General features: G+C 42.6%; 1 protein-coding gene across 5 annotated transcripts in view; it reads right to left on the bottom strand.

The window, feature by feature from the left end:
• Nucleotides 1-13,893, bottom strand: part of PLOD2 (procollagen-lysine,2-oxoglutarate 5-dioxygenase 2) — a 294,498-nt gene that overhangs the window by 37,590 nt on the left and 243,015 nt on the right. For all 5 annotated transcript variants that reach the window (XM_080654017.1, XM_080654018.1, XM_080654020.1 and 2 more), the window contains 3 exons: nt 9,563-9,688; nt 7,786-7,907; nt 3,625-3,729 (listed from right to left, as the gene is read on the bottom strand). In XM_080654017.1, coding sequence (XP_080510143.1) covers nt 3,625-3,729; nt 7,786-7,907; nt 9,563-9,688 — 353 coding nt within the window. The remainder of the gene's footprint in view (nt 1-3,624; nt 3,730-7,785; nt 7,908-9,562; nt 9,689-13,893) is intronic.

Below are 13,893 nucleotides of genomic sequence, written 5' to 3' on the forward strand. Positions count from 1 at the left end.
GGGGTACATCAACACATTGCAATACTACGCTGCAGTAAAAAAGAAGGAATTCTTACCATTTGCAACAGCATGGATGGAACTGGAGTGCATCATGGAAAGAGAAATAAGCCAGTCAGAAAAAGATAAATATCATATGATCTCACTCATTTGTGGAATATAATGAACAATATAAAATGATGAACAAAAATAGAGCCAGAGGGGAAATAATATTCTAGAATATAATAAAAGTAATCCTGTTATTTGCAGATTTTTAATATTTCCTACAACTTTTGTGATACACTGTTAGTACAGTTTTGGTAATATTATGATACTTAAAATCCTTTTATTCTTGAAATATTAATGTTTATTGCATGTAATATTATTATTTGTAAGATCATTTTTCTTGAATAATTGGTGTTTATTGCTTGTAACATTATCATATTTAACATAATTTTTTTCTTGAGTTATTAATGTTTATTGCATGTAACATTACTATATTTAACATTGTTTTACTTGAAATATTAAGGTTTATTGCATGTAACATTACTATATTTAAAATCGTTTTTCTTGAAATAAAAAGTACTGAAAAAAAGAAATACATTACAACTCTATTCCATATGCTTTTCCTTGCATGATGATTAAAACTTTATATATATTTTGAAAACTACCTGCAATTTATAATTATCGTAGATAGATAAGTGTCTATTAATAGCTATATACTTGGACTATGTATATACAAGGTTAAAGCTGAGAAGTCTTAGATTTTTAAGTTGACAGATTATGTATATACTAGAGGCCCGGTGCACAAAATTCGTGCACGAGTGGGGAGTGTCCCTCAGCCCAGCCTGCACCCTCTCCAATCTGGGACCCCTCGAGGGATGTCCAACTGCCTGTTTAAGCCCGATCCCAGTGGGATCAGGACTAAACGGGCAGTCGGCCATCCCTCTCACAATCCGGGACTGCTGGCTCCCAACTGCTCGCCTGCCTGCCTTCCTGATTGCCCCTAACCACTTCTGCCTGCCAGCCTGATCACTCCCTAAAAACTCCCCTGCCAGCCTGATTGATGCCTAACTACTCCCCTGCCAGCCTGTTTTCTCCTAACTGCCCTCCCCTGCAGGCCTGAGTCCCCCCCCTAACTGCCCTCCCCTGCAGGCCTGGTCACCCCTAACTGCCCTCCCCTGCAGGCCTGGTCCCCCCCAACTGCCCTCCTCTGCAGGCCTGGGTCCCTCCCAACTGCCTTTCCCTGCAGGCCTGGTTGCCCCCAACTTCCCTCCTCTGCCAGTTTGGTCACCCCTAACTGCCCTCCCCTGCAGGCTTGATCACCCCCAACTGCCCTCCCTTGCAGGTCTGGTCCCTCCCAGCTGCCCTCTCCTGCTGGCCATCTTGTGTCCACATGGGGGCAGGATCTTTGACCACATGGGGGCAGCCATCTTGTGTGTTGGAGTGATGGTCAATCTGCATATTACTCTTTTATTAGATAGGATAGAGGCCTGGTGCATGGGTGGGGGCCAGCTGGTTTGCTCTGAACAGTGTCCTGGATCAGGGTGGGGGTTCCCTTGGGGCGTGGGGCGGCCTGGGCGAGGGGCCTGTGGTGGTTTGCAGGCCGGCCACGCCCCCTGGCAACCCAAGCAGAGGCCCTGGTATCTGGGGTTTATTTATCTTCTACAATTGAAACTTTGTGGCCTGGAGTGGAGCCAAGCCTTCTGCTTGCTCTGAGGCGGCAGCCATTTCTTTTGGGATTTATGTATCTTCTATCATTGAAACTTTGTAGCCTTGAGTGGAGGCCTAGGCCGGCATGGGCAGGTGGAAAGCTTGGCTTCCTCCATTGTCGGGGAAACCGAAGCCTCCCTCCTGCTCTCTATGGCTGTAGCCATCTTGGTTGGGTTTATTTGCATATTCGCTCCTGATTGGCTGGTGGGCGTGGCTTGTGGGTGTAGTGGAGTGATGGTTAATTTGCATATTACTATTTTATTAGATAGGACTAGAGGCACTTGGGGAGGGGGGGGCCCTCAGCCCAGCCTGTGCCCTCTCACAGTCTGGGAGCCCTCAGGGAATGTCCAACTAATGGCGTAGGCTGCTCCTCTGCAGGAGGTGACTGGTGGGCCAATCAGGGGATGGCATGGGCAGCAAGTGGCTGGCCCCACCCCCCAATGCACCACTGCCACCGTTGGCCTCCCTCTGCAGGAGCAACCCCGATGGGCCTATCTGGGGACAGTGAGTGGCTGGCCCCGCCCAATTGCCCTGCCATGGTCGCTGGTGGCCTTCCTCTGAGGGAGGCAACCTGGTGGGCGATCAGGGGATGGCGCCAACCCCCATCACACTACCGCTGGTCATCGCCACCCCCCCATTACCGTCCCCTCCCTCTGCCCGCTGGCCTCCTGCTTGCCAGCCCCGCCCCCCGGCCGAGGTCGTTCTGCTGTTCAGTTGATTTGCATGTTATGCTTTTATTATATAGGATAGAGTAGGTTAGTAGAGCATAATAGATTTCTAATATATTTTACTTGACAATATAAAAACAGTAACTAACATTCGACTGCTAACCATTCTATCTGTTATGAGAAATAATTGTGTTAATATGTAAACATACCTGGCACTTAATAAGCACTCATTAAAGGTAGGCCCTAGCTGGTGTTTTAAGTGGTTAGAACAGTGGTCGGCAAACTGTGGCTCACTGGCCACATGCGGCTCGCGAGCCTCGGTTTGCCGCTCTGTTGACTAATGAGTTTGCCAACCACTGGGATAGGGGCTTAATCACAAGGAACAACAACAGCCTGTAATTATTGGAATCGAGCACTGACCCACACACTGAAGGGTCAAGGGCACATACCTGGGTTGTAGATTCAATCCCAGCCCTGGTCAGGCTGAGTGTGGGAGGCAACCAATCAATGTGTCTCTCTCACATCAATGTTTCTTTCTCTCTTTCTCTCTCCCTCCACTTCCTTTCACTCTCTAAAAATCAATGAGAAAATTATCCTTGGGTGAGGATTAACAATAACAAACAAAAAAGGTGGGCTATTAGTACAAGTATTAATACTACCACTAGTAGTAGTAGCAGTAGTATTAATAAGGGAAGATTTATATCATCATTATAAGCTGTTACAGATGATGTCTTTTCTCCATTTCAATTCAGTTAAATGAAAATAGGTATAGACTAGTGATGTGGTTCAGTACTAAATAAAACCACAGATCAGGATATAAAGTAATTTGTACCTATGAAATTTCAAATTCTAAGAACTACTACTCTGTGTGCAATAAGTTTTTAGGTCAAAAGTTTTATGAAATTCTACTTTTAAAATATCGACAGAAAAATTTAAAATTCCAAATTTTATAGGCATCCGATATATAATTTCACTTATCTTTACATAGATAAATAGGACAAATATAATAGACAAACATCACATTTGTGATTGTAACTAACAATAAAAACTTGTAATTGTTATCAAGTTATTTTCTATTTGACTTCCTTATAGGCAAACTAATTAATTAGAATTGAAAGTTTATAAGGTGTAGAAAATAACTTAGTGTGAGTTCCCTCAATTTGCTCCTTCCTATTTGTTCATTCCACAGATGTCATTACAGTGTGTCCACACTGATGAAGAAAATGATCATTTTCCAAATAAACTGTCATTAAATTTTATATGATACCTGTTTTGTTCAATCAAAATTTTTAAAGTCCTTGGATTTGTCAAAACAACATCTGCATCCACACTGAAGTAATAATCACAGCTGTCATCCTGACGGCAAAAATCCCTGACATTGAAAAAGAAATAAGAATTAGAAAAAAATATTTATTTGCTGTTGAAAAATATTAATATAAAGCTTATATGTAAAATAAAGTTTCTCTAACATAGTTTTCTAAGATAATATTCAAAAGGATAAATATTGTCTTCAACTTCAAAAAGGTCAATTTATCAACATAGATGTTCACAGATAAATCAACATTAAAAATTTTAGGCAGGTAAAATATGTTTTCAACCAGTAAATATTTTAGGACATAAATCAACCAGTCAGAATGGCAATTTATAATTTATAATTAAATCCTCTCTAAAAGGCAAAAATAACTTACCCCAATGTATTTATTAAAAATATTGTAAAAAAACATTTTTGCACATGCACACTGCACACACACACACACACACACACACACACTGCAAAATATTGTATATCCACCAGCTCAGCTTTTACTGAATCCTGGAGATATAAGTCAATGACTCTTTAGGTATTAATACTTTTGGAAGTTGATTTCATTTGATTTTTTTTTTAAGATTGTTACATCAAAATTACAACTAAAATGCAGAAACACCATCTTTCAGAACTGCCTAAAATTTGGCTAAATGGAAGTCCTACAACTAGAGGAGTAAAGAAGAAAACACATCGGAGAAAATGGGGCGGAGGCATGGAATGAGCTTGTCTGACACCCACAGGTTATGTTTTTTTAATCGGGAGGGATATCTTGGCAGAGGAGGCCTCCCATGAGGAGCAAGGGGTCCCAGCCCCACATCAGACCCCTCCACCCAGGATTCCAGAGCTGGGAAGAGAAGTCCCCATAACTTCAGGCTATAAAAACCAGCAGGGATTGTGGCTGAGTGACACAGAGGCTGCTGGAGAACCAGGCAGTTCCTCTTAAAGGGCTGGCACAAGCACTTACTTGGACTCACTTCCTCTGAGCTCCAGTGCTGGGGCAGCAGCTTTAAAGGATCCAGGGACATACAGAGAGGAACTAAATTGTGTGGCATCAGGGCAAGAATTCGGGACAGCTTTCTTCCAGACAAAAGTGCTGGGATCTCCCCGCAACAGAGATGACTGACAGACACCAAATCTGAATATCCATCAACCTGGTCCACGCTGTTTGCCCCACCCTGGTGATTCCCTGAGATCCTGCCCTACCCAATTTGCAGCCATACCCAAGATGTTTGCAGTGGCTTTTCCACATAAATGACCTGTTCTGGGCTCAGGCTTCAGACTTTCCTAAAATCTCTCAAATAAGGAACAGCTGTACTCCGTGGGCTCAATACCTCTTGATAAGTGGCCCAAGGCCAACTCTAGCAGCAGTTTGCTAAGGTTCACAGCTTGGTTTCTCCTGAATATTTCCTAGCATAACACAAATAGCCACCATCTGCAGATTGCTCTGTAGCTCATGCCAGGTGGTCCCAGGCAATGGCTGACTTTGTACCTCTGGGAGGCTGCAGAGCCAGTGCACCCAGTGGATAGCTTCAGACTGCACCAGATTACAACTCTACCACATCCATGAGCCACACACTCAAGGGGTAGACTCAGTGAACACCAAATCCCCACTGAAGGAAGTCCAGCTCCATAAGGATGTCTCCTGTACAGCAGCTCTTTGCAGCAGGTCCTCACAGCCAATTGCCCTGGAGGTCAGTTCCTCCCAGTGATGGCAACAGCAATCAAGCCTCAACTACAACAGGACATTGCACACAGCCCACACAAGGGCATACATAAAGTGTCCAGCTCAGGTGACTCGGGAGGCTGAGTCACTGGGCCCCACAGGACACCTACTACACAAAGCCACTCTACCAATTTCAGGAAACAAAGCAGCTCTACCTAATACATAGAAACAAACACAGGGAAGCAGCCAAAATGTAGAGGAAAAGAGGTATATCACAAATGAAAGAACAAAAGAAATCTCTAGAAAAAGAACTAAATGCAAGCAAACTACTAGATTCAGAGTTCAAACATTGATTATAAGGATGCTCAAAGGAACTTAATGAGAGCATCAAGGAAATTAGTGAAAATGTCAAGGAACTTAGTGAGAATTTCAAGGAAATTAGTGAGAACATCAAAGACTTGAAAAAGGACCAGTCAGAAATGAAGGATACACTAACTAAAATAAAGAATAACTTACAGGGAATCAACAGTAGAGGACACTGAGAAACAAATAAAAGATTTGGAATACGAGGAAGCAAAAACACCCAATCAGAAGAGCAAAAAGAAAAAAAGAATCCAAAAATATGAAGATATTGTAAGGAACCTCTGGGACAACTTCAAGCATTCCAACATTAACACAATGGGGTTGCTGAAAGGAGAAGAGAGAGACCAAGATATTGAAAACCTATTTGAAGAAATAATGACAGAAAACTTCCCCTACCTGGTGAAAGAAATAGACTTACAAGTCAAGGAAGCTCAGAGAGTTCCAAACAAGTGGAATCCAAAGAGGACCACACCAAGACACACCATAATTAAATGCCAAGGGTTGAAGACAAAGAGAGACTATTAAAAGCAGCAAGAGGAAAGCAGTTAGTTACCTATAAGGGAGTGCCATAGGACTGTCAGCTGATTTCTCAATAGAAACTGCAGTCCCAAAGGGAGTGGCAAGAAACATTCAAAGTGATGAATGGCAAGGAACTAAAACCAAGATTACTCTACCTAGCAAAGCTCTCATTTAGAATTGAAGGTCAGATAAAGAGTTTCACAGACAGGAAAAAGCTAAAGAAGTTCATTACCACCAAACCAATGATACATAAAATGATGAAGAGGGAGAAAAAGAGGAAAAAAAGGTTAAAAATATGAACAATAAAATGGCAATAAATACATATGTATCAACAACTGAATGTAAAAATCAAAATAAATGAACAAGGAACCGAATGAACAAAATAAACTGATGAATAAAATAGAACCAGAGGCACAGAAACATGAAACAGACTGATGAATCTCAGAGGGAAGGGGGAGGGAAGGTGGGAAGAAATTAACCAAATAACTTATATGTATTTCCTATGGCACAAACAATAGAGTGGTGAAGGCCTGGGGTGAGGCAGGATCTGGTTGGAGGAGGGCAAGGGGTGCGGGGTCAGCGCTGGGGGTGGGGAGGGGTGAAGGAGAAGGGGCAACATTTGTAATACTCTCAACGGTAAAGATATTTTAAAAGTTATAGAATTGTTAGTAAAAGCAGCAGTTTGGTTTTTCTGAGATCTGTTTTCCCACATACACCTCCTTCTCCCCCAGGCAGTATCCATCCCACTGAGCCCTAAGCTCTCCCAGCACGGAACAGGAAGTCACCAGAACTTATTTGCCTTTTTATTAGCAGCTATTAACCCACTGCCTGGAATATTCAATTAACATTTATTGAATAAAAGACTGTTTGTGTTTTTAAAAAATATCTTTATTCAGAGAGGAAGGGAGTGGGAGAGATAGAAACATCAAAGATGAGAGAGAATCATTGATTAGCTGTCTCTTGCATGTCTCCCACTGGGGATTGAGCCTGCAACCCAGGCATGTGCCATTGACTGGAATGGAACCCAGGACCCTTCAGTCCTCAGGCCAACACTCTATTCACTGAGTCAAACAAGCTAGGGCAAAGAATGATTTTACTATTCAAATAATTTTATTAGTAATCTGTCTGAAATATTAAAAGGGCTAAACAAATGACCTAAAATATTTCTTTGTTACAGTATCTTCTAGATCAGTAGGTAACTAAAATGTACGTATACCCTTTCCCCCCTTAGTCTAAGACATTCATTATTACCACACACATCCTTCAGATAATAAACATTTAAATCACTGCTTACATAAGTCATACTATACATTTGTCTAAGTATTTTTAAAAATCTTGATCTGTAGTTTAATTAAAAGTTTGATTAAGTATTTAATCTCTTAGCCATTAAAAGAAGAATGTAAGTAACTTCCATGGCCCTTTAAATACAATTACAGATAGAGTCTAACAGTAGAGCATGTTCACACCTGTGCAAGCACACACACACACACATAACTGAGACATCCAAGTTTAGGGTACTAATTTTTTTTTAAGTTTATTTAGTATAAATTGTTTAAATTTAATTTATTAAAACATACATTCCCATGTTTCTGGCTTCGGCTTGACTTAGATTTTCTTCTGGTCCTACTATTTTTATAGTACTGATTTCATGTTTAGCTTTATCAAAAAATACCTTGATGTGCTTTTCATGATAAACTTCCTGTAACAAAATTTTAAAAGATAAAATTAGTGAGAAAAGAATACAATAAGATGACTGAAGTATTCATATGTAGGGGTGAAGCACATTCAAAGAGGTGAATTCCACAATGCACATATTCACTCACAGACCAGATGATAACCAAATTAAGCATGTTTCATTTAAATATCATCTTAAATGTCACACATAGAAGCTCAAATAAATACATATAAATATTTTTTAAAGAGAAGATATCTCAATATTATTTTACCATTTACTCCTAGACAGGTACTTACATAAATATTTAAATCCTGGGTTCTTTGAAGTGTTTCTAACTGGGAGTGTGTGTGGGGGGTAATGGTGTGGAAATGGCTTATGGCTGAGAATGTTAGACATGTGTTATGAAATAGCCATTAAAATGCATATTAAACCTAATAAATATTAATCTAAGTTATAAATACTAATTTTCTGAAATAAATATTTCAATCTTCTGTGAAGTTAGAGGAACAAAAATAATGGTCATATATAAAACAGTGAATATCTTTTTTTATTTTACAAAAACAGTATTTAACAAAATTTTATTGATGGGAAAACTACCAACATAAAGCCATCAAATTAGTTTCATTAAACTGTGCTAAAACTTCGATAAGACTATGTCTCCCTCAGAGCTTTTTACGTATCAAGTCTCATTAAGTATTTTTAAAAGTTTTTCAAAGATTGTTAAAACCACTTGAAGCATAAAAACTAGAGTTAATTTTTCCTTCCTTCCTATTAAAGGAAGGAAGGCATAAATAAAAGATAATGCAGGGTGGGGCAAATGTAAGCTTACAGTTATTTATATGGAAAATAACACAATAAGTAATAAATAATAATACAAGAATAAACTCTGAGTTTCACATACTCACAAATGTAAACTTTTGCCCCAAAATATTATCTGGAAAAGGCAAATGATTAGCTGACATGTACATGAGGAAGGAAGAATAGTGGTAAACAAAAATTATTAGGACAGAAGAGAGAAAACAGCATACTGAACAGCTAATGAGTTTTTCCAGATGATGTTAAATACTAACTGTTTTATACAGGAAAGAGGCAAGTATGGAAAAGTATTGAGGAAAAAAAAAGTCATTAAGTTCAGATTATATGTGAGAGGTGTTTGGGAAGCTCTGAATATTTCTGAAGGTAATGAAACTATTTAATCCTTTGGGGAAGAGCATGCCATTGTGCGATTAATCAAAATAATACTCTAGCTGCAAGATATTTCAAGTTCTAATGCCATGGTGTTACTATTAGCTGCAAACAATTTAATGATAGATTCTAAAAACAAAGTGCCAGAACTAATACAAAGGTAAAGTAACATAAGGACCTCTGACATCTTTTTATTACATATTAAGTTGAGCCATTGGAAATGGCTGATATTCAAAAATTTTTGATCTACAAAGTGTGTTAGTTTCATGAGGCTTATCCCAATATTATTATACTAGTTTCTAGACTCTTATCCTTAGGTCTTAAAAAATCAGGGCAGTAATTACTCCAAAAAGCCCCTACTTATTTCAGCCGATTGGATTTTTTCCAGACACAAATAGATAATAACAAATAGTTCCAAAGAAAATAAAAAAATACTTTAAAGATTTAATTTAAAAATACTTTTTACATAAACTATTAATGTCTCAAATACTTACTTTGTTATGAATAAAGACTTTAAGTGCTTCTTTTGGGTAATCCAGTGTCAAAAGCATGTCCAGAAATCGAGGTAGGAAAGGGGTTGGTTGCTCAATAAAAACACCTATTGTTACATTTGGATAGACCTTTGTTTTATAGCAAATATAAGAAAAATTATCATTAGTGTGATTTTAACTTAAATTCTATTCAAGTCTTACTTAGAACACAAAATATACTAGAATATCAATTCAATGTAATCTGCTAAATTTGAGTGGCCCAATGGCAATTCTCTAATACCTGAAATACATTTTGTAGACCCCATCAAAGTGATTGATTTTAGTACATCACACATTGGCATTATGAATTAGGTTTGAAGGGAAATTCACTATCATATTTATTACACAGATATCATTAAGGATATAGCCTACTCTATGATTCAAAGCTTCCTTTATGGTAGGTCATAAAGAAACTACTTCCAGATCTGCATATATTTCTACATCATCATAGAAAACAAATGCTAATTGTGTTTCTCCTTTTGTTTCCATGGCTTACAAGTTCAGTGGTTAATTTGTAGAAATAAAGGTCCTGAGCCTTTATTTCTCTCCCTGAATATCTCTTTTAATAGAATTTATTATATATAATCTAATTTTCATATATACATAAATACATATCCTATCTAATAAAAGAGTATTATGCAAATTGACCACACCTCTGCTACACCCACAAGCCATACCCACCAGCCAATCAGGAGCGAGTATGCAAATTACCCAACCAAGATGGATGCGGCCCCAGAGCAAGCAGGAGGCTTGGGTTTCCCCGGCAATGGAGGAAGCTAAGCTTCGTGCACACCCTGGCCGGCCCTGGACTCCACTCAAGGCTACAAAGTTCCAATTATAGAAGATAAATAAATCCCAAGAAAAATGGCTGCAGCCACGGAATGAGCAGGAGGCTTGGGTTTCCCTGGCGATGGAGGAAGAAAAGCTTTCCGCCTGCCTTGGCCTGCCCTAGTCTCTGCTCAAGGCTACAAAGTTTCAATTATAGAAGATAACTAAATCCCAGATACCAGGGCCTCCACTTGGGTCGCTGGGGGGGGGGTGGCCAGCCTGCAAACCACCAGAGGCCCCTCACCCAGGCCAGCCCACCCCCCAAGGGAACCCCCACCCTGATCTGGGACACTGTTCAGGGCAAACCAGCCAGCCCCACCCGTGCACCAGGCCTCTATCCTATCTAATAAAAGAGTATTATGCAAATTGACCATCACTCCAACACACAAGATGGCTGCGACAAGATGGCCAGCAGGGGAGGGAAGTTGGGAGGGACCAGGTCTGCAAGGGAGGCCAGTTGTGGGAGATCAAGCCTGAAGGGGAAGACAGTTAGGGGTGACCAGGCCGGCAGAGGAGGGAAGTTGGGGGAGACCAGGCCTGCAGGGAAGGACAGTTGGGGGGAATCCAGGACTGCAGGGGAGAGCAGTTGGGGAGACCAGGCCTGCAGGGGAGGGCAGATGGGGGTGACCAGGCCTGCAGGGGAGGGCAGTTAGGGGTGACCAGGCCTGCAGGGGAGGGCAGTTCAGGGCAATCAGGCTGGCAGGGGAGCAGTTAGGCATTAATCAGGCTGGCAGGGGAGTGGTTAGGGGGTGATCAGGCTGGCAGGCAGAAGCTGTTAGGAGCAATCAGGAAGGCAGGCAGGCAAGCAGTTAGGAGCCAGCAGTCCTGGATTGTGAGAGGGATGTCCGACTGCCCGTTTAGGCCCAGTCCTACTGGGATCAGGCCTAAACAGGCAGTTGGACATCAGTAGGATCGGGCCTAAACGGGCAGTCAGACATCCCTCGAGGAGTCCCAGATTGGAGATGGTGCAGGCTGGGCTGAGGGACACCCTCCCCCGTGCACAAATTTCGTGCACCAGGCCTCTAGTATATACATATGTATACATATATATACACTGAGTGGCCAGATTATTATGATCTCTGAATGCATAATAATCTGGCCACTCAGTGTATATCCTATATAATAACAGGCTAATATGCAAATTGTCCCCTTGACCAGGAATTCGACCAGCAGGCAGACCGGCCAACCGCCCATGTCCCCTCCCCCTGGCCAGGCTGGCCAGAGCCCACCCATGCACAAATTATGAACTGGACCTCTAATACACACACACACACACACACACACACACACACACACACATTGAGTGGCCAGATTATTATGCGTTCAGATATCATAATAATCTGGCCACTCAGTGTATATAAAAGCCTAAGTGACCGTTGCAACCGAAACAACCGAAGGAATGACCAAACGGCTGCGTGGGGTGACCAGGCTGGCAGGGGGTTTAGTGAGTGCCAACCAATTGACTGAGTAACAGGCTGCATGGGGCGATCAGGCCGGCAGGGGGGTTAGTGAGGGACAAGCAAAGGACTGAATAGAGGGCTGCTTGGGGCAACCAGGCCCACAGGGGGGTTAGTGAGGGATGACCAAACAACTGAACAGCAGGCTGTGTGGGGTGACCAGGCTGGCAGGGGGGGTGCAGTGAGGGGCGACCAGGCCAGCAGCGGGGGGGGCAGTTAGGGGTGATCAGGCAGACAGGTGAGCAGTTAGGAGCTAGTGGTCCCAGATTGTGAGAGGGATGTCCGACTGCCGGTTTAGGCCCGATCCCCCAGGGATTGGGCCTAAACCGGCAGTCAGACAACCCCCGAGAGGTTCTGGATTGGAGAGGGTGCAGGCTGGGCTGAGGGGACCCCCCCATGCACGAATTTCGTGCACTGGGCCTCTAGCATGCATATATATGTGTGTGTGTACACACACACACACACACACACACATATATATGTATGTATATCTTTTCCTATATAGGAAATGAAATGCTACTTTCTTCATTGTATAAAAACAAAGTACTATTTTACTTCATAATTATCTATACTAATAAAAGGGTAGTATGCTAATTAGACAAGATGATGCGGGGCTCGGGTACCTGCGGCTGTGGCTGGCCCACGATAAACTGCCCGAGGTGCCGGGCAAAGAAGCTGCTCCACTGACCATCCTCCACCATGGACCTGTTTGGGGAACTGCCGGAGCCCAAGCACTCACTGGCTGCCGGTAAGTGAGGGGCAGTGCTGCTGGTGAGAAGGGGGAAGGCAGGTGGGTTGGTGGCAGCCTGGCGGCCACAGCACCTGGAGGAGAGGGCTGGCAAGTACGCTTGCCTCAGGCCCTGCCCCAGGTTGCGCACTGCAGCCCCACAGTCCTGGAGCCCTGGAGCGCTCCGTCATGTTCACTGTGTAGGAAGAAAGGGCTCTGCTAGAGGTGCAGGCCAAGGGCAGTGCCAGCCCCCGTGGCCTTTGTGTGCAGCTCCCAAGCATCTGCTGCTGGTTATTCAGCCTAGGCCTGGCGCAGAGCCTTCACACGTGGCACGGCGTCCGGAGCCTCTAGTCCGCAGCCCTCCAGCCTGGGTCTGAATCGCTCTTCTCTTGAGCAATGTTTTTCTGCGCATGCGTGTACAAGTTCAGTGTTTTGTTTTGTTCAGGGCTACCCCAGAGATTGAAGGAATCACCAGTGTTATCTTTCGTGGTTTTGAATCATCCTCTGTGCTTCTCTGATTTTTCGGTTGATAGTAGTTTCCCGGGTCACAGGAAGTCACCCTCTCCCCAGAGTCAGGAGCACCAGCCCAGGTCCACCCACTGGCCCAGCCCTGACCACAGGGGTGAGTTCCCACATGCTGGGATTTGATACCCACGCATTAGCCCTAGGAGACCAGTGCCTTTGTTATTGCTGTGTGTCCGGGTTTTAATTGGACAAATGCCCCGCGGTCCTGGGCGCCAGCTTAGCAAAATCTTTTAGGAGGAGAATTCTGTCTGGGTTTCCTCAAATTCCCTCAGCCCCTACTCACACCTCTGTAAAGGCACAGAACAAGTGAGGCCCCTTAAATAAAGATCAGAGGTCTCCAGCTATGGTGAGCCCCTCTCATCACAGACATTTGGATTGGATGGCATTTGAGTATTTATCTAGGCACCATGACAGAGAAACACAAGCTCAAGTCATGATCTGTGCTCTTAAATAATTCACAATCTTATTAGAGCGAGTGGATGATAAAAGCGCAGTAATGACAAAGAATGTAAGGCAACAATACAGAGAGGAACAGAGGCAATTGCTAGGGTGATTTTCCAACAATTAGTACAAAGAGTATGTGCTATGAATTAAATAAAAAAATATGCGTGCATGTAGCTGCTTCATGAGTATGACATCTCTTCCTATTTTAAAGGAAGCTGAGTTCCATGTGAACTGTGTACTATGTTATGATATTTGAGGCACAGAACATGGGAGGCCCTAAGTGTACTGTGCTTTGATATTTGAGCCATTCTTTA

This window comes from Plecotus auritus (assembly GCF_963455305.1).
Source record: "Plecotus auritus genome assembly, chromosome: 2".
Lineage (NCBI taxonomy): Eukaryota > Metazoa > Chordata > Mammalia > Chiroptera > Vespertilionidae > Plecotus > Plecotus auritus.